This window comes from Macaca thibetana, chromosome 1 (genome assembly GCF_024542745.1).
Source record: "Macaca thibetana thibetana isolate TM-01 chromosome 1, ASM2454274v1, whole genome shotgun sequence".
In the NCBI taxonomy this organism is placed as follows: domain Eukaryota; kingdom Metazoa; phylum Chordata; class Mammalia; order Primates; family Cercopithecidae; genus Macaca; species Macaca thibetana.
The window spans coordinates 197365541-197380400 of record NC_065578.1 but is presented as its reverse complement, the minus strand read 5'-3'; the positions used below and the strand labels follow the sequence as shown (position 1 = coordinate 197380400).

The window sequence follows — 14860 nt, the reverse complement described above, 5'->3', positions numbered from 1 at the left end:
ACAGGGTAAGATAACGCTATTGGCTTTGTCCAGTATCACATATGTATCCTCTGTGCAAAGAAACACCAAGAAAGGCTGATTTGGTTGTTCTTATGCTCTAAAACTACAGTACTTGCTCATCATAATACATAACTAGATCCAGGCCCAGTGACAACAAGCATCCCTTATCTCTGACTACTAAATTAGCTATGATTTATAAACTCTTCTCCTGAAAGGAAGAGAAGGGGGCAGAGTGAGGCATGACTGCAATAGTCTGAAAAGCCACAGTGATCTGACAACTCTTCAGGGACAGGCACTGCTTATCCAGGTGAGAATGCACATGGAGCCTGAATGCTTACCTGGACCATAAAAAGTTCATCACTGCAACCAAACCTGTCCTTTTGTTCTTACTGCAAAGATCAAATCCCCCTGCCTTGTGCTTTTAACATCAGCCCTATCCTCTGTCCTCCTATAACCTCAAGATATGTTTAGTTTCAAAACACGAAAGCAAAAGAATTAGCAGTGTGATTTATTTTAATTTCACCATATTACATTAGCGTACAAATAATTTGTACATTTAAAGGGTAGCTCTGCTGGTGTAAGACAGCAGGCTGTAGTTCAAGGACCCAAGATAGGGAGATAGGTTTCCTCTATTGCAGTAGTGAACAGAGACAAAGTGCTTACTAGGCAAGTTAACATTCACACAGAATTTGACCCCGTCTATTATCTAATCCCCTCCCTATCCTGGTTATCAGCTTTCTCAATGAAATGACAAGGGGATACAGCTTAAAAGAAAGTCAATGAGCTGAAATAATCTCTATTGATTCTACCAGGAACCTACAAAGGAACAAGGTGTTTTTTTGTTGTTGTTGTTGTTGTTGTTTTTTTCAAGACTAGTCAAGTGAAGCAGTGGGAATGGAGAAGGAACAAAGAAATCTAGAAACTGGTTGTGATCAATTAGTTGTAAATACCACTGCACTTGGATCAGCCAGGAACAAGTTCTTTGAAATACGCCAGAGAATTAACATTGTCAGTGGGCCAAATGTGTGGAAGATGTATTATCCCAGTCCCGTTTCCTGCTCTCTAGAAGTATGTTACTGGCTCTTAAAAGATTTCACAAAAATATACTTTGAGGAGAATGCCAACTTTCTTGATTAGTATCTACAAGGCACTTAATGCACATTTTCAGTGACGAAGCTGATGGAGAAAGAGTAACATGAACCATTCTCTTATCCTGAATGCCAAAATTCTGAATTTAAAAATAACATTCAGTTGTACTGCCTCTGTAAACAGGGCCAATTCGCATCATTCCATAGCCTGGCCATGTCAGTAGGTTTCACTGCAGGTTTTCAAAAAGCAGATTCCACATCACCCATCTCCACACACACAGTCTTCAGTTGTGAATAATATTCAATTGTCACACGGCCGTTCTCTCTGCCAAATCCTGAAAGGAGGAGAAGCGGTCAGGTTGAGCCATCACTACAATAGTCTGAACAGTCACAATGATCTTCAAAGATGAGCACTGCTAATCAGGGCTAAGGAAGAATATAGAACCTAAATGTTTTGGAATAAAGTCCTCAATCCACATATTAGTTATGAATGGAGTTAGGCATGGGGAAAATGACCCACTGGCCTTTGGGGATTGGGACAGGGAAATATACAGGTCTTCCTTCTTACCAATATGAATCTTAATTTCAGGTATCTACTGTTCTGGGTTGAGGTCTGAAAAATGCTCAGATTTTGTATCAAGTGTTAAACGCAATCTCTACAACAATCAACCTGACACCCTTGAAAACTGATGCTAATTTAAAACTTAACTCTACACAATAGGCTTATTCACCATTTCTTATATACCTGTAAGAGCAAACTACTAACTTAACCTACCCACTCATGTTGGGGAGGGGGCACTGAAGGTCCCTCTGATTACTCAGAGTCCAAGACACTGCCCAATTACTAGTGGATGAAGTTACTGTGCTAAAAGGGTAGTATCCCACCCTTGGCCCTGCCTGTACACCCTGCGCTAGACTTAGGCAGGCTCTGCCTTCTAAGGGCAAGGCTGAGGTCCCAAATATGTGCATTTCCAGGAAGCACCACTCAAATGGTTATCACACGCAAAGGTCCTGGGAAGACCTCACTCTGTGTTTTGTTGCTTTCCACATCCCCTCAGCACACAGCTGGTCAGGCCTGTTGGGCCAGGTGCTGCTCTGCACGTCTGGTCATCTTTCTCGCTCTCTCATTCGACATAGCATGGTCTGGTCCAAAGGAAAGGGAAAGTTAGCAGGCCCTCCAAAGGCCTAAGCTGCTGATTCCAAACAAATAATTCCCTGCACTGAGGGACTATCAGAAACTTAACATGTAACATTGTATGTTACATGTTGTTAAGATGGCACCTTGGTTCCCACCTGCACTTGTGCCTGTATGTACGACGTACCCCACGGGGACAAATAAGACTGTCAAATTAACACCCACCATCTCATCAGTGTTCATCAGGGTTTATATATTTGCCAACACTGTGATGGCTGTAAATATTTCCCACAGAAACTAGAGGTCAGACTCTTAGAATGATGCCTCAACAAAGCCCAAACCAATTTTCACTCTAGAAGAACAGCATGATAAATATGTAAATGAATATTTACAGGCAACAAACTCCAAAGGTTCTGGCTATACTCCTCCTGATGCCTCAAACCCTCTCCTGATATACCAGACTTATAAATTTGTATGTTGTGGTAACATATGTCTGACTATAGAATAAACGAAATGAATGAGCAGTAGCTAAGGAAACACACTCCCGTATGCCATCGAGGGTAATGAAAACGATAATAATTGATTGCTTAATGATAAATTTAAAGATTTTAATTTGATATAACAGAGGAAACAAAGTTACTGAGATATTACTTTAGAGACACTTTACCTAAATGGAATCTAAAACCTCCACAGTGGATGATGATGGACATCCTGATACGGAACCCCTAAGGGAGTGATTTTATTTTATGCTTACAGCAATCACAGGCTGTGCAGAAAGAGTATTCTACCCACCAGACAAACCTTTTTGAGATATCTATCAGCAGTTCACAAGCCAGGCTATATGTCAGAACCCTCTGGAAAGATTTAGGGAGTGTTGGGTAGGGGAAGATGCTTGACTTCCATTCCCAGAGACTGCCACAGTGGATCTGGGAAAGGACCAGGAACCTGTATTCCTCAGGTGATTCTTATCTGCAGACAGGTTTAGGAATACTGGTTTGTAAGGTCTGCATTACGACCTATCTCTAGAGACCTGGTTTGCATTCACACCTCCCAGCTCCTCACCTGACTTCTTATATCCACCAAAGGGCAACTCCACTGGGCTGACATTATAGTTGTTAATGAAGCACGTTCCAGCCTGAAGCTCAGCTACCACTCTATGAGCCCGCTGGATGTCCCTATGAAGAAAAAAAGAATGTGTGCATTATTCAAAGTTTCTTAGTCTACTACTTTAACAGGAAAAGTTACACGGCCAGTTCTAGGGTTCTCAAATCTTACTAAATTCTCATTTCTTCAAAATGTTTTAAAATCGTTGATCATCCAGGCAAAACAGACATGGATTGGATTTTATAATCCCAAGCACAAGGCATCTTTAAAATAAGTAACAGCAACAAGGGTGCCCAAAATTCAATGGGAGAAAAACAGTCTTTTCAACAAATGGTGCTGAAACAAGTGGATGTCTACATGCAAAAAATAACAGTGGAGCCCTTTCTTACACCATACACAAAAATTAACTTAAACGCATCACAGACCTAAAAATGTCAGACTGAGAACTATAAAACTCTTTGAAGAAAACAGAGGAATAAATCTTCATGACCGTGGGTCAGGGAAAGATTTCTTAGATTATGACACCAAAAGTAACTGACCAAAAAAAACAGAATTGGAATTGGTCAAAATTTAAAATTTTGTGCTACAAATAAGACTATCAAGAAAGTGAAAAGAAAACCCACAGAAATGCAAATAAAAACCACAATGAGATACTACTTCACACCCACAAGGATGGCTAAAATCAGAAGGACAGACAATAACAAGGGCTGGTGAGGATGTGGACAAATTAGAACCTTCATACGTCGTTGGGAGGAATGTAAAATGGCGCTGCCAATTTGGAAGAGTTTAGCAGTTCCTCAAAAAGTTAAACATGAAGTTACCATGTTACCCAGCAATTCACTATTAGATATACATCCAACAGAAATGAAAATATATGTCCACACAAAGGCCTGTACACATATGTTCACAGCATGATTATTCGTAATAGCCAAAAAGTGAAAACCACCCAAATGCCTGTAACAGATGAATGGATGGACAAAAAGTGGTCCATATCCATACCATGGAATATTATTTGGGAATAAAGTACTGATAAATGCCACAACACAAATGAACCTTGAAAACATTATGCTAAGTGAAAGAAGCCAGTCACAAAAGAATACATACTGTATGATTCTATTTACATAAAATGTTCAGAATGGGCAAATCCATGGAGAAAGAAAGCAGTTTAGTGGATGCCAAGGGCTGGGGGTGGGGAGTAGGAATGAAAAGCAACTGTTAAGAGGCACAAGGTTTCTTCTTGAGATGAAAGCGTCCTAAACATAGACTATGGTGATGGTTGCACAATTCCATGAATAAACTAAAAACCACTGAATTGTACACTTTAAGTGGGTTAATTGTACAGTATGTGCATTATCCCAGTAAAGCTGGTAAGAAAAAAGAACAGCACATTGGAGTTACCCACCTTTCTAACTGGAATTTATATGAGGGTGGAAAAGTAAAGTAAGAGCACTTAACCTGCTCAGTACTCAAATCAAAAGAGCAGCTCCTCAATCTTTCCTTCAAAGCTCAAAGGGAAGCAATTACATCAGGTCCTCAAGTGAGACTCGGGCTTTCTTCCCAAGTTCCTGACCACAAAGTTATAAAAAAAAAAAAAAAAAAAAAAAACTGGAACTTTATGTATCACCAAAGAAATAGCATAATTCCAGTGTAAAGCAGCTTTAGCAAACTGCCTTCTACTGCCAAAGACAAATCAAAGTTTGTATAAAACTAAGCAATCTGCAATTGGTTTCAAAGAAATTGCACTCCCAAAGCATTTTCACAAAAAGTGAAAACAACACTTGGGTTGTTCTCACTTTTTGGCTATTATGAATAATCATGCTGTGAACATATGTGTACAGGCCTTTGTGTGGACATATATTTTCATTTCTGTTGGGTGTATATCTAGTAATGAATTGCTGGGTAACATGGTAACTTTAGGTTTAACTTTTTGAGGAACTGCTAAACTCTTCCAAATTGGCAGTGCCATTTTACATTACAGTAGAGGGTAAGTTTATGCACAAAGATATTGATCACATTACTGTAATATTTAAAACTGGAAACAATATCCTAAATATCCAACCACAGAAGAAATGGCCACATAAGTTATAATGCATTCCAACTAGGAACTACTATAATGCCATTAAAAATTATGTTTTTGAAGAATACTGCCCACAATTTATATACTTACAGGTTTCTAAATTCCTTGACATGTGTGTTTTCAAAAGACATCTAACCCAATGCTTTACACAGATCAGAATCTTAAGTGTTTATTAAACGAGCTCAATTTAAAACTCAATAGCAGGGTTCTCTGGCCATTTACAGCAAACTACAAAATGCTGCTTTCGTGTCTTCTGACTTAACCTGAAGCAAATAGAAAGTGCTGATGGCTCCTATGAGGGCAAACTAAAGTGAGAGAATAACATCAATTACATATCTAAGCAGATACCGCAGCCCCACTCCTTCAAAACTGCTCTCAGTGTCCCACTCCATATACCTGGTAAAGACGCCAGCTGCTAGTCCAAAAGTGGTATCATTGGCTCTTTCTAGAACCTCAGCTTCAGTGTCAAATGATAAAATGGACATAACAGGCCCAAAGATCTCTTCTTTCACACAGGTCATGTCATCTCTGCAATTAGCTGCAAACATTAAAATAAAACCTCCTGAGTAGCTGGGACCACAGTGTGCACCACTACCCCCAGCTAATTTTTTGAAGATGGGGTTTCACTATGTTGCCCAGTCTGGTCTCAAACTCCTGGGCTCAAGCGATCCTCCTGCCTCAGCCTCCCAAAGTGCTGGGATTACAGGAGTGATCCACCACACCTGGCCCCAATATTTTAAATTTAACAATGTATTGTAGGCCGGGCGCGGTGGCTCAAGCTTGTAATCCCAGCACTTTGGGAGGCCGAGACAGGTGGATCACGAGGTCAGGAGATCGAGACCATCCTGGCTAACATGGTGAAACCCCGTCTCTACTAAAAAATACAAAAAAAAACTAGCCGGGCGTGGTGGCAGGCACCTGCAGCCCCAGCTACTCAGGAGGCTGAGGCAGGAGAATGGTGTAAACCCAGGAGGCGGAGCTTGCAGTGAGCTGAGCTCGCACCACTGCACTCCAGCCTGGGCGACAGAGCGAGACTCCGTCTCAAACAAAAAAACAAACAAAAAAAACAATGTATTGTAAGCTTTTCCTATTTATTAAATATTCATGTAATAACTGCAACCTAATTCATGGGATGGACATTAGGTTTTCAGCTTTTAAACATCAGTGGTCCTTTTTAGGGGGGTTAAAGGTTATATACTGCATCAAATATGAAGTGGTTAAAAACTGACACCACTATCAACCTTAGGGGCAAAAACCAGCTTAATTTATCTTCAAATAAGATGTAAGGAATTATACAACATGGTTCAACCTATATATAATTGTCTAAAGCCTACAAAACTACCAACATTTTTGTAGGGGATACTAATACACATTATAAAATGATAGAGAAAAGCATAAGAATGATAAAACAACATTGAGAATAGCAGTTATCTCTGAAGTAGGAGGGAAGTTGATGGGTGGGAGTAGGACGACCACATACACCTTGATTGTCAAAACTAGATTTCTAAGACTGAATGGAGGTACTAAAAATTATTAAACTATGTAATTTCTAAAAAGATTAGTATATTATCTGACAAACTGGTTTTATTATATTGATGACTGGTACAGTTTGGATGTTTTTCCCCTCCGAATCTCATGCTGAAGTATGATCCCCACTGTTGGGAGGTGGGGCTTAGTGGGAGGTGTTTGGGTCACAGGGGCAAATCCCTCATGAATGGCTTGATGTCCTTCCCATGGTAATGAGTGCATTCTTGTTCTGTGAGTTCACACAGAGCTGGCTGTTTAAAAGAGCCTGGCGCCTCTCTTGCTTTCTCTCTCACCATGTGACTTGTCTGCTCCCCTTTCACCTTCCAGCATGACTGAAAGCTTCCTGACACCTCACCAGGAGCAGATGATGGTGCCATGCTTCCTGTACAGTCTGCAGAACCATGAGCCAAACAAACATCTTTTCTACTTACCCAGTCTTAGATATTCCTTCATAGCAATGCACAATGTCTAACACAATGATCTACAGGTCACATGAAAAACATTCTTTATTTTCTCAAGGAATTAAATTTATTATTTCATTTTTTTAAATCAAATAGGCACTTTCACATTTTGAGCTCCTTGCTTCCAGAACAATAGTTGTGGTCCTGGATAAACTAATACATATGGGTGCCCTAAAGGAGGGGCACACAGAAGGCTTCGAAGATAATGGAGTAGTTCTACTTCTTAAACTTGGGTAGTAGGACCACATAATTTGCCAGCCTTTGCTTTACACCATGTACATATTTTATAAATATTCATCTCTATCTATTCGGTATTTAATTCAAATCATCTAAAAGCAAACAAAAAGAGGACATACTTAATACACAAGGTGTCATGTAATATCCATCCTTTAATTTGGGATCTTCAGGTACATATATATCTCCACCACATAACACTTTAGCACCCTGCCGAAAAGGAAAAAAATATTTTGCATTACAAATACAACCCCAAAATGCATTCCTGAAATGTTAATTGTATCCCAAACAAACTCGTACTTAGTCTTCCCAGTGCAGGTACAAAGCAGAACACAGCCAGGGATGCTAATAGTCAAATGAATATTAACATGAAAAGGGCACAAAGCAAGTGATTTAGGAGCAGTATAATCTTCCCCAACCCCACCCTACTGCCAATTATTTCTCACCTGCTCCTTTGCCACTTTAACAAACCCAAGAACTCGCTCCAGGTGTGGTCGGTTGATGAGTGGACCCATCCTTGTATCTTCCAGAAGGGGATCTCCAATTTTAATCCTTTGGGTCTGTTTCACCACTTCCTCTGTAAATTTATCAAGAATTTCTTTCTGCACAAATACTCTTGTGCCATTACAGCAAACCTAAAGGACAAACACAAGACATTAATTTCTATGTGTGTAAGGAGAAAAAAGGCAAAAGGAAAAAGGAACACAATCTAAAAACTTTAAACCGAAAAGAGACACTATACATTTTTTTAAAGGGTATTTCCATTTCTAAAAATTGTCTCCATACTGGATAAGAAGGATCACACACGTAATTGTGGACATACCACTCCATAAGCAAAATCTGCCCTTTGAGGTAAAAGTTAGTTCTTATTTTGTTTGTTTAAATTTTGTTAAGGCCATTACTAGATACATATAACCCACAGCAGCTCTCCTACTTCCTTGTATCAGGGTTCAACCTGGCTGTATATTTTAAGAATGGAAGGGAACTGAAGAGTAAAACTGTATCAAGAACTGTGGTCTTAAATCTAATTGTTAAAAAAATTTGTCTCTGTAATCACTATTTAGACCCTCCTATAGAAAGGAACATAAACACTATTCAAATGCTATAAGAACACAGAACAGAAAAGTCCAAAAACAGATCCAAGTGCTCATGGAAATCTAGTCTATGATAAAGGCAAAAGCTAAACCATTAGGACAGAGATGGACTAAATAAATGGTGCTAGAACAAATCATCAGTAATGTGGAAAACATTAAATAAGATACATATCTTACATCATACATAAACTCCAAACGTATCAGGAATCAAAATATAAAATAAGAAATCAGGGCACAGTGGCTCACACCTGTAATCCCAGCACTTTGGGAGGACAAGGTGGGCGGATCACTTGAGCTCAGGAGTCCAAAATCAGCTGGGGCAACATGGCGAAACCCCATCTCTACAAAAAGTACAAAAATTAGTCGGGTGTGGTGACATGCACCTGTAGTCCCAGCTACTTGGGAGGCTAGGGTGGCAGGGTCACTTGAGCCCAAGAGGTCAAGAATACATACGGTGAACCATGACTGCGTCACTGCACTCCAGCCTGGATGAGAGAGCGAGACTTTAAAAAAAAAAAGAGAGAGAGAGAGAGAGACAATACTGGTAATTCCTCTAGGTGTAGAAAACCTAGGTGTAGAAAAAGGTTTTCTATTATCTAAAATCTAGACACAGTTAAAGAAAAAAAACTGGTAAATTTGACTACAGAAAAACAAAAACTTTATGTATGGCAAATACCTTAAACTAAGCCAAGACCATTAAAAAATTGGAATAAAATTACTTGCAACATTTATCTCAGATAAAAGGCTATTATCACTAATTTTAAAAATCTCTTAAAAATTAATGGAAAATCATATTTCATAGTATAACACACCAAAAATGTGAATTATATGTGAATTTTGAAAAAGATGTTCAATGTCATTCATAATTGTAAAAACTGAAATTAGGTTGGGCATGGTGGCTCAGGCCTGTAATCCCAGCACTTTAGGAGGCTGAGGCAGGCGGATCACTAGAGGTCAGTAGTTCAAGACCAGCCTGGCCAACATGGCAAGACCTCATCTCTACTAAAAATACAAAAAAAGTGGCTGGGTGTGGTGGTGCATACCTGTAGTCCCAGCTACTCGGGAGGCTAAGGTGGGAGAGCTACTTGAACCTGGGAGACGGAGGTTGCAGTGAGCCGAGATCGTCCCACTGTACTCCAGCCTGGGTGACAGGGCAAGACTCTGTCTCAAAAATAATAAATAAATAAATAAATAAACAAACAAACTGAAATTAAAACTATACTGAGATACCACTTCTCATCTATCTGATAAAAATTTAAAATTGTGACTATATATGCTGTTAAGAAAGGCTATGAGGAAATAGGTACTCGTGCATCGTTAGTCAGAATGTTCCTTTTGCTGCCTGACAGCTGCCATCATGGGTTGCATGTACGCTTCCGGGAAGGGCCAGTCCCAGTCGGCTTTGCCCTATCACTGCAGCGTCCCCACTTGGCTGAAGCTGACATCTGACAACACGAAGGAGCAGATTTAAAAACTGGCCAAGAAGGGTCTGACTCCTTCACAAATCGGTGGGATCCTGAGAGATTCACATGATGCTGCACAAGTAAGCTTCTTGAGAGGAAGAGAAGGGATAAGGATGCTAAATTCCATCTGATTATGATAGAAAACCAGATGCACTGTGTGGCTCGATATTATAAGACCAAGTGAGTCCTCTCTCCCAACTGGAAATATGAATCATCTACAGCCTGTGCCCTGGTTACATAAATTTGTCTATGTACTTGAGCAATAAAATAATTGCTTAACTAAAAAAAAAAAAAAGAATGCAACATTTCCTTTTAGAGAGGGATTTGGCAATGTCTTATAAAATTACATATGCAGTCAACATCACTAATCATTAGGGAAATGCAAATCAAAAGCACAATGAGATACCACTTCATACCCATTAGGATGACTATTATCAAAAACAAAGCAAGCAAAAAAATAAGAAAATACATGTGTTGGCAAGGATACTGAGAAATTGGAAACTCTCCGCATTGATTATAGAAATGTAAAATGGTGCTGCCATTGTAGAGCACAGTACAGTGGTTCCTCAAAAAATTAAACACTGAATTATCATGTGATCCACTTATTTCACTTCTGGGTATACACGCAAAAGAACTGAAAGCAGACACTTCCACTATAGATATCTGTACATCAATGTTCACAGCAACATTTTCACAATAGCCAAAAGGTGGAAACAACCTAAGTGTCCACAAATAAAAAAATGGATAAACGAAATGTGGTATGTATGTGTGTGCATGTGTGTGTGTGTGCTGTGTGTGTATACATATATACAATGGAATATTATTTAGCCTTAAAAAGGAAAGAAAATTTTGACACATGCTACAACATGGATGAACCTGAAGATATTACACTAAGTGAAACGAGCCAGACATGAAATAATAAATATTATATGATTCCACTTATAAGAGGTACCTAGAATAGTCAAATTCATAGAGACAGGAATTAGACTAGTGGTTACCAGAAGCTGAGGGGAAAGAGAAACAGACTTATTATTTAATGAGGTACAGAGTTTTCAATGTGGGGTGATGAAAAAGTTCTACAGATGAATAATGATGATAGTTGTACACAATGTAAACGTATTAAATGTCACTGAACTCTACACTTAAAAATGGTTCCAAAAGGCCAGGAGTGGTGGCTCACGCCTGTAGTCCTAGCAGTTTGGGAGGCTGAGGCAGGAGAATTGCTTGAGCTCAGAAGTTCAAGACCAGCATGGGCAACATGGCAAAATCTCATCTCTACAAAAAATACAAACATCAGCCAGGCGTGGTGCCACATGCCTACAATCCCAGCTACCCAGGAGGCTGAAGTGGAAATATCACTTGGGTTTGGGAGGTCGAGGCTGCAGTGAGCTGGGATGATGTCACTGTACTCCAGCTTGAGCAACAGAGTAAGATGCTGTCTCCAAAAAATAAAAAAATTTAAAAAATACACACACACGGTTAAATTGGTAAATTTTATGTTATGCTTTACCATACACACAAAAAAATCATCACAATATATAAGGAACTCACACTATTTAATTGCAAAAAAAAGAAAAGAAAAAACCTCTGATTACAAATGGGCAAAAGACCTGGATAGACATATTTCCAGAAACATACAAATGGCCAAGAAGTTTATGGAAAGATCCTCCACATCACTAATCATCAGGAAAATGAAAATCAAAATCACAATGAGGTATCACCTCACATCTGTTAGCATGGTTATTATCAAAAAGATAAAAGATAACAAGTGTTGGTGAGGATGTGGAGAAAAGGGAATCTTGGTATACTGCTGGTGAGAATATAAATTAGTATAGGCTGCTCTGCCTATGGAGTAGCCATTCTTTATTCCTTTACTTTCTTAATAAACTTACTTTCACTTTACTCTATGGATTTGTCCTGAATTCTTTCTTGCACAAGATCCAAGAACCCTCTCTTGGGGTCTGATCAGGGCCCCTTTCCAGTAACACCTTTCTGGCAAACCATGGAAGGGACAATACTGAGGAGACCCTCCCAACCCAAAAGAAACAGACTGCAGCACTGACTGGCCAACTTCGGATATCACCTTTTGTTGGAACTCAGAGTTATAAGCGACTCTCACCCTGACACTTTCTGACTGAGCTCTTCTCTACCCTGAATACAAGAGACCCTAATAATTAGGCAGGAATATCATCGCCCCTATTCAGCATGAAGTTTACAGAAGATGGATCTTTGTCCCTCTGCAACCCTCAGGATTAAGGGTTCTTTTATAAAAGGGAAGGGGGAAATGTCAGAGGTGTTTGAACGAGAGCAACTTCATCTTAAGTAGGGGCTGGGTAAAATAAGGCTGAGACCTACTGGGCTGCATTCCCAGGAGGTTAGACATTCAAAGTCACAGGATAAGATAGGAGGTCAGCACAAGATACAGGTCATAAAGATCTTGCTGATAAAACAGGCTGTGGTAAAGAAGCCAGCTAAGACCCACCAAAACCAAGATGGCGATGAGAGTGACCACTGGTTGTCTTTGCTGCTAATTATACACTAATTATAATGCATCAACATGCTAAAAGACACACCCATCAGCACCATGACAGTTTACAAATGCCATAGCAATGTCATTTTACCTTATATAGTCTAAAATGAGGAGGCATGAATAACCCACCCCTTATTTAGCATATGATAAAAAAATAACCACAAAAAGGGGCAAACAGTAGCCCTTGGGGCAGCTCTGCCTACGGAATAACCATTCTTTAGTCCTTTACTTTATTAATAAACTTCCTTTCAAAAAAAAAAAAAAAAAGAATGTTAGTAGTATAGCCATGAAGGAAAACAGGATAGAGGCTCCTTAAAAAATTAAAACTTGGCTGGGCACAGTGGCTCACACCTGCAATCCCAGCACTTTGGAGGCCGAGGTGGGCAAAACACCTGAGGTCAGGAGTTCGAGACCAGCCTGGCCAACATGGAGAAACCCCGTCTCTACTAAAAAACAAAATTAATCAGGCGTGGTAGTGCATGCCTGTAATCCCAGCTACTCAGGAGGCTGAGGCAGGAAAATCACTTGAACCCGGGAGGCAGAAGTTGCAGTGAGCTGAGATCGCGCCATTGTACTGCAGCCTGGGTGACTAAGTGAGACTCCAAATCAAAAAAAAAAAAAAAAAAAATTAAAAATAGAACCATCCTATGATTCAGCAATTCCTCTTCTGGGTATATACCAAAGGAAATGAAATCAGTACCTTAAAGACACATCTGCACTCACGTGCTCAGTGCAGCATTATTCACAATAACCGAGATAAGGAAATAACCCCATTGACAGATGAATGGATAAATTGTGATACATATTTAAAATCATGGCAGGCATGGTGGCTCATACAGGGCGCGGTGGCTCATGTCTGTAACCCTAGCACTTTGGAAGGCCGAGGCAGATGGATCACCTGAGCTCAGGAGTTCAAGACCAGCCTGGCCAACATGGTGAAACCCTGTCTCTACTAAAAATACAAAAAAATTAACCGGGTGTGGTAGGGCATGCTTCTAGTCCCAGCTACTTGGGAGGGTGAGGCAGGAGAATTGCTTGAGTTCCAGGGGTAAAGATTGCAGTGAGCCGAGATGGCATCACTGCACTCCAATTTGGGCTACAGAGTGAGACTCCATCTCAAAAAAATAATAATAAAATAAAATCACAATTACATCACAATTATTTTTAGTGTTCTCTCTATATCTGTACAAAGAATATATACATAGTACAGACTATGTAGAATATTGTATATATTTATTCTACATATGCTATACTATATGTATTCTTTGTGTGCATGTATATATTCATCCACACACACACATAGCAAAGAAAGCAAAGTACAAAAGAGTACCTCTAATGTGCTACCTTTTGTGTGTGAAAGAAGAGTAAGAAATATACAAGTACCTATTCATTTGTGCAAAAAGAACCACAGGAAGAAAAACCAGAAACAAATCAGACTAGCTACCCAAAGGAGATGGATAAAACTGGGTGGGGAGGTGGTACTGGAAACAGAGCAGACAGGATGGGGAGGAGTAACACTTCTAAGTGTCTGTTTTTGTAAAATTCTGATGTTTAGAACTATGTTTGTGTTTCGCCTAATGAAAATAAAATTTTAAAATCAGCAAGGATGGGGAAAATAAAACCTAAATGAATACAAACACAAACAAATGAATCTGTTATTTTAAATGAATATCATAACCACACTGAAGGAGGGGGAAGGAAGGGTAGAACTGACCCAAGTAACTTTTGAACATAGTATTTTGACTATACCCTCTGGCTACATATAAAAAGAACTGTAAAAAAATTCTGAGCTCTAATTAGAAGGTTTATTTTCCACAGAGGTATGGATTTACAAATCTGAAACTGCTATTATTAGAATACTACGTGTATTCTATGATGAGCAATTACATAAACATATTGTGGATAATGGGAGTCCAATTTCTTACTGTCAGAGAAGAAATACAAATATGGAAAGGGAGAAGGCAGAAATGAACCCTGTGGTATTCGACTGCAATTAAAAGTATCTGGATGAACTTATTTTTATGTAGATAGACAGATACAGAAATAGATATGTGCAGAGACATATACACAAATATGTATTTCCCAGCACTGGACTCTGAGAGGGCCTAGAAGCAATGATACCACAGTAGCAATAAGCACACCTGGCA

The 14860-nt window shown here is 39.4% G+C and overlaps 1 protein-coding gene and 1 pseudogene across 2 annotated transcripts in view; one reads left to right on the top strand and one right to left on the bottom strand.

Moving 5' to 3' along the window:
• Positions 1–490: 490 nt before the first annotated feature.
• The window catches only part of ALDH9A1 (aldehyde dehydrogenase 9 family member A1), a 40987-nt gene continuing 26617 nt past the window's right edge, over positions 491–14860 (bottom strand). Inside the window, exons 7-11 of one of the 2 annotated variants that reach the window (XM_050768561.1) lie at positions 8073–8261; positions 7749–7836; positions 5801–5942; positions 3286–3398; positions 491–1423 (exon numbers count right to left, since the gene is read on the bottom strand). In XM_050768561.1, coding sequence (XP_050624518.1) covers positions 1329–1423; positions 3286–3398; positions 5801–5942; positions 7749–7836; positions 8073–8261 — 627 coding nt within the window. In that variant the 3' untranslated portion in view covers positions 491–1328. The other variant, XM_050768568.1, reaches the window with a different exon arrangement.
• Positions 10078–10424, top strand: LOC126951482 (40S ribosomal protein S13-like; annotated as a pseudogene).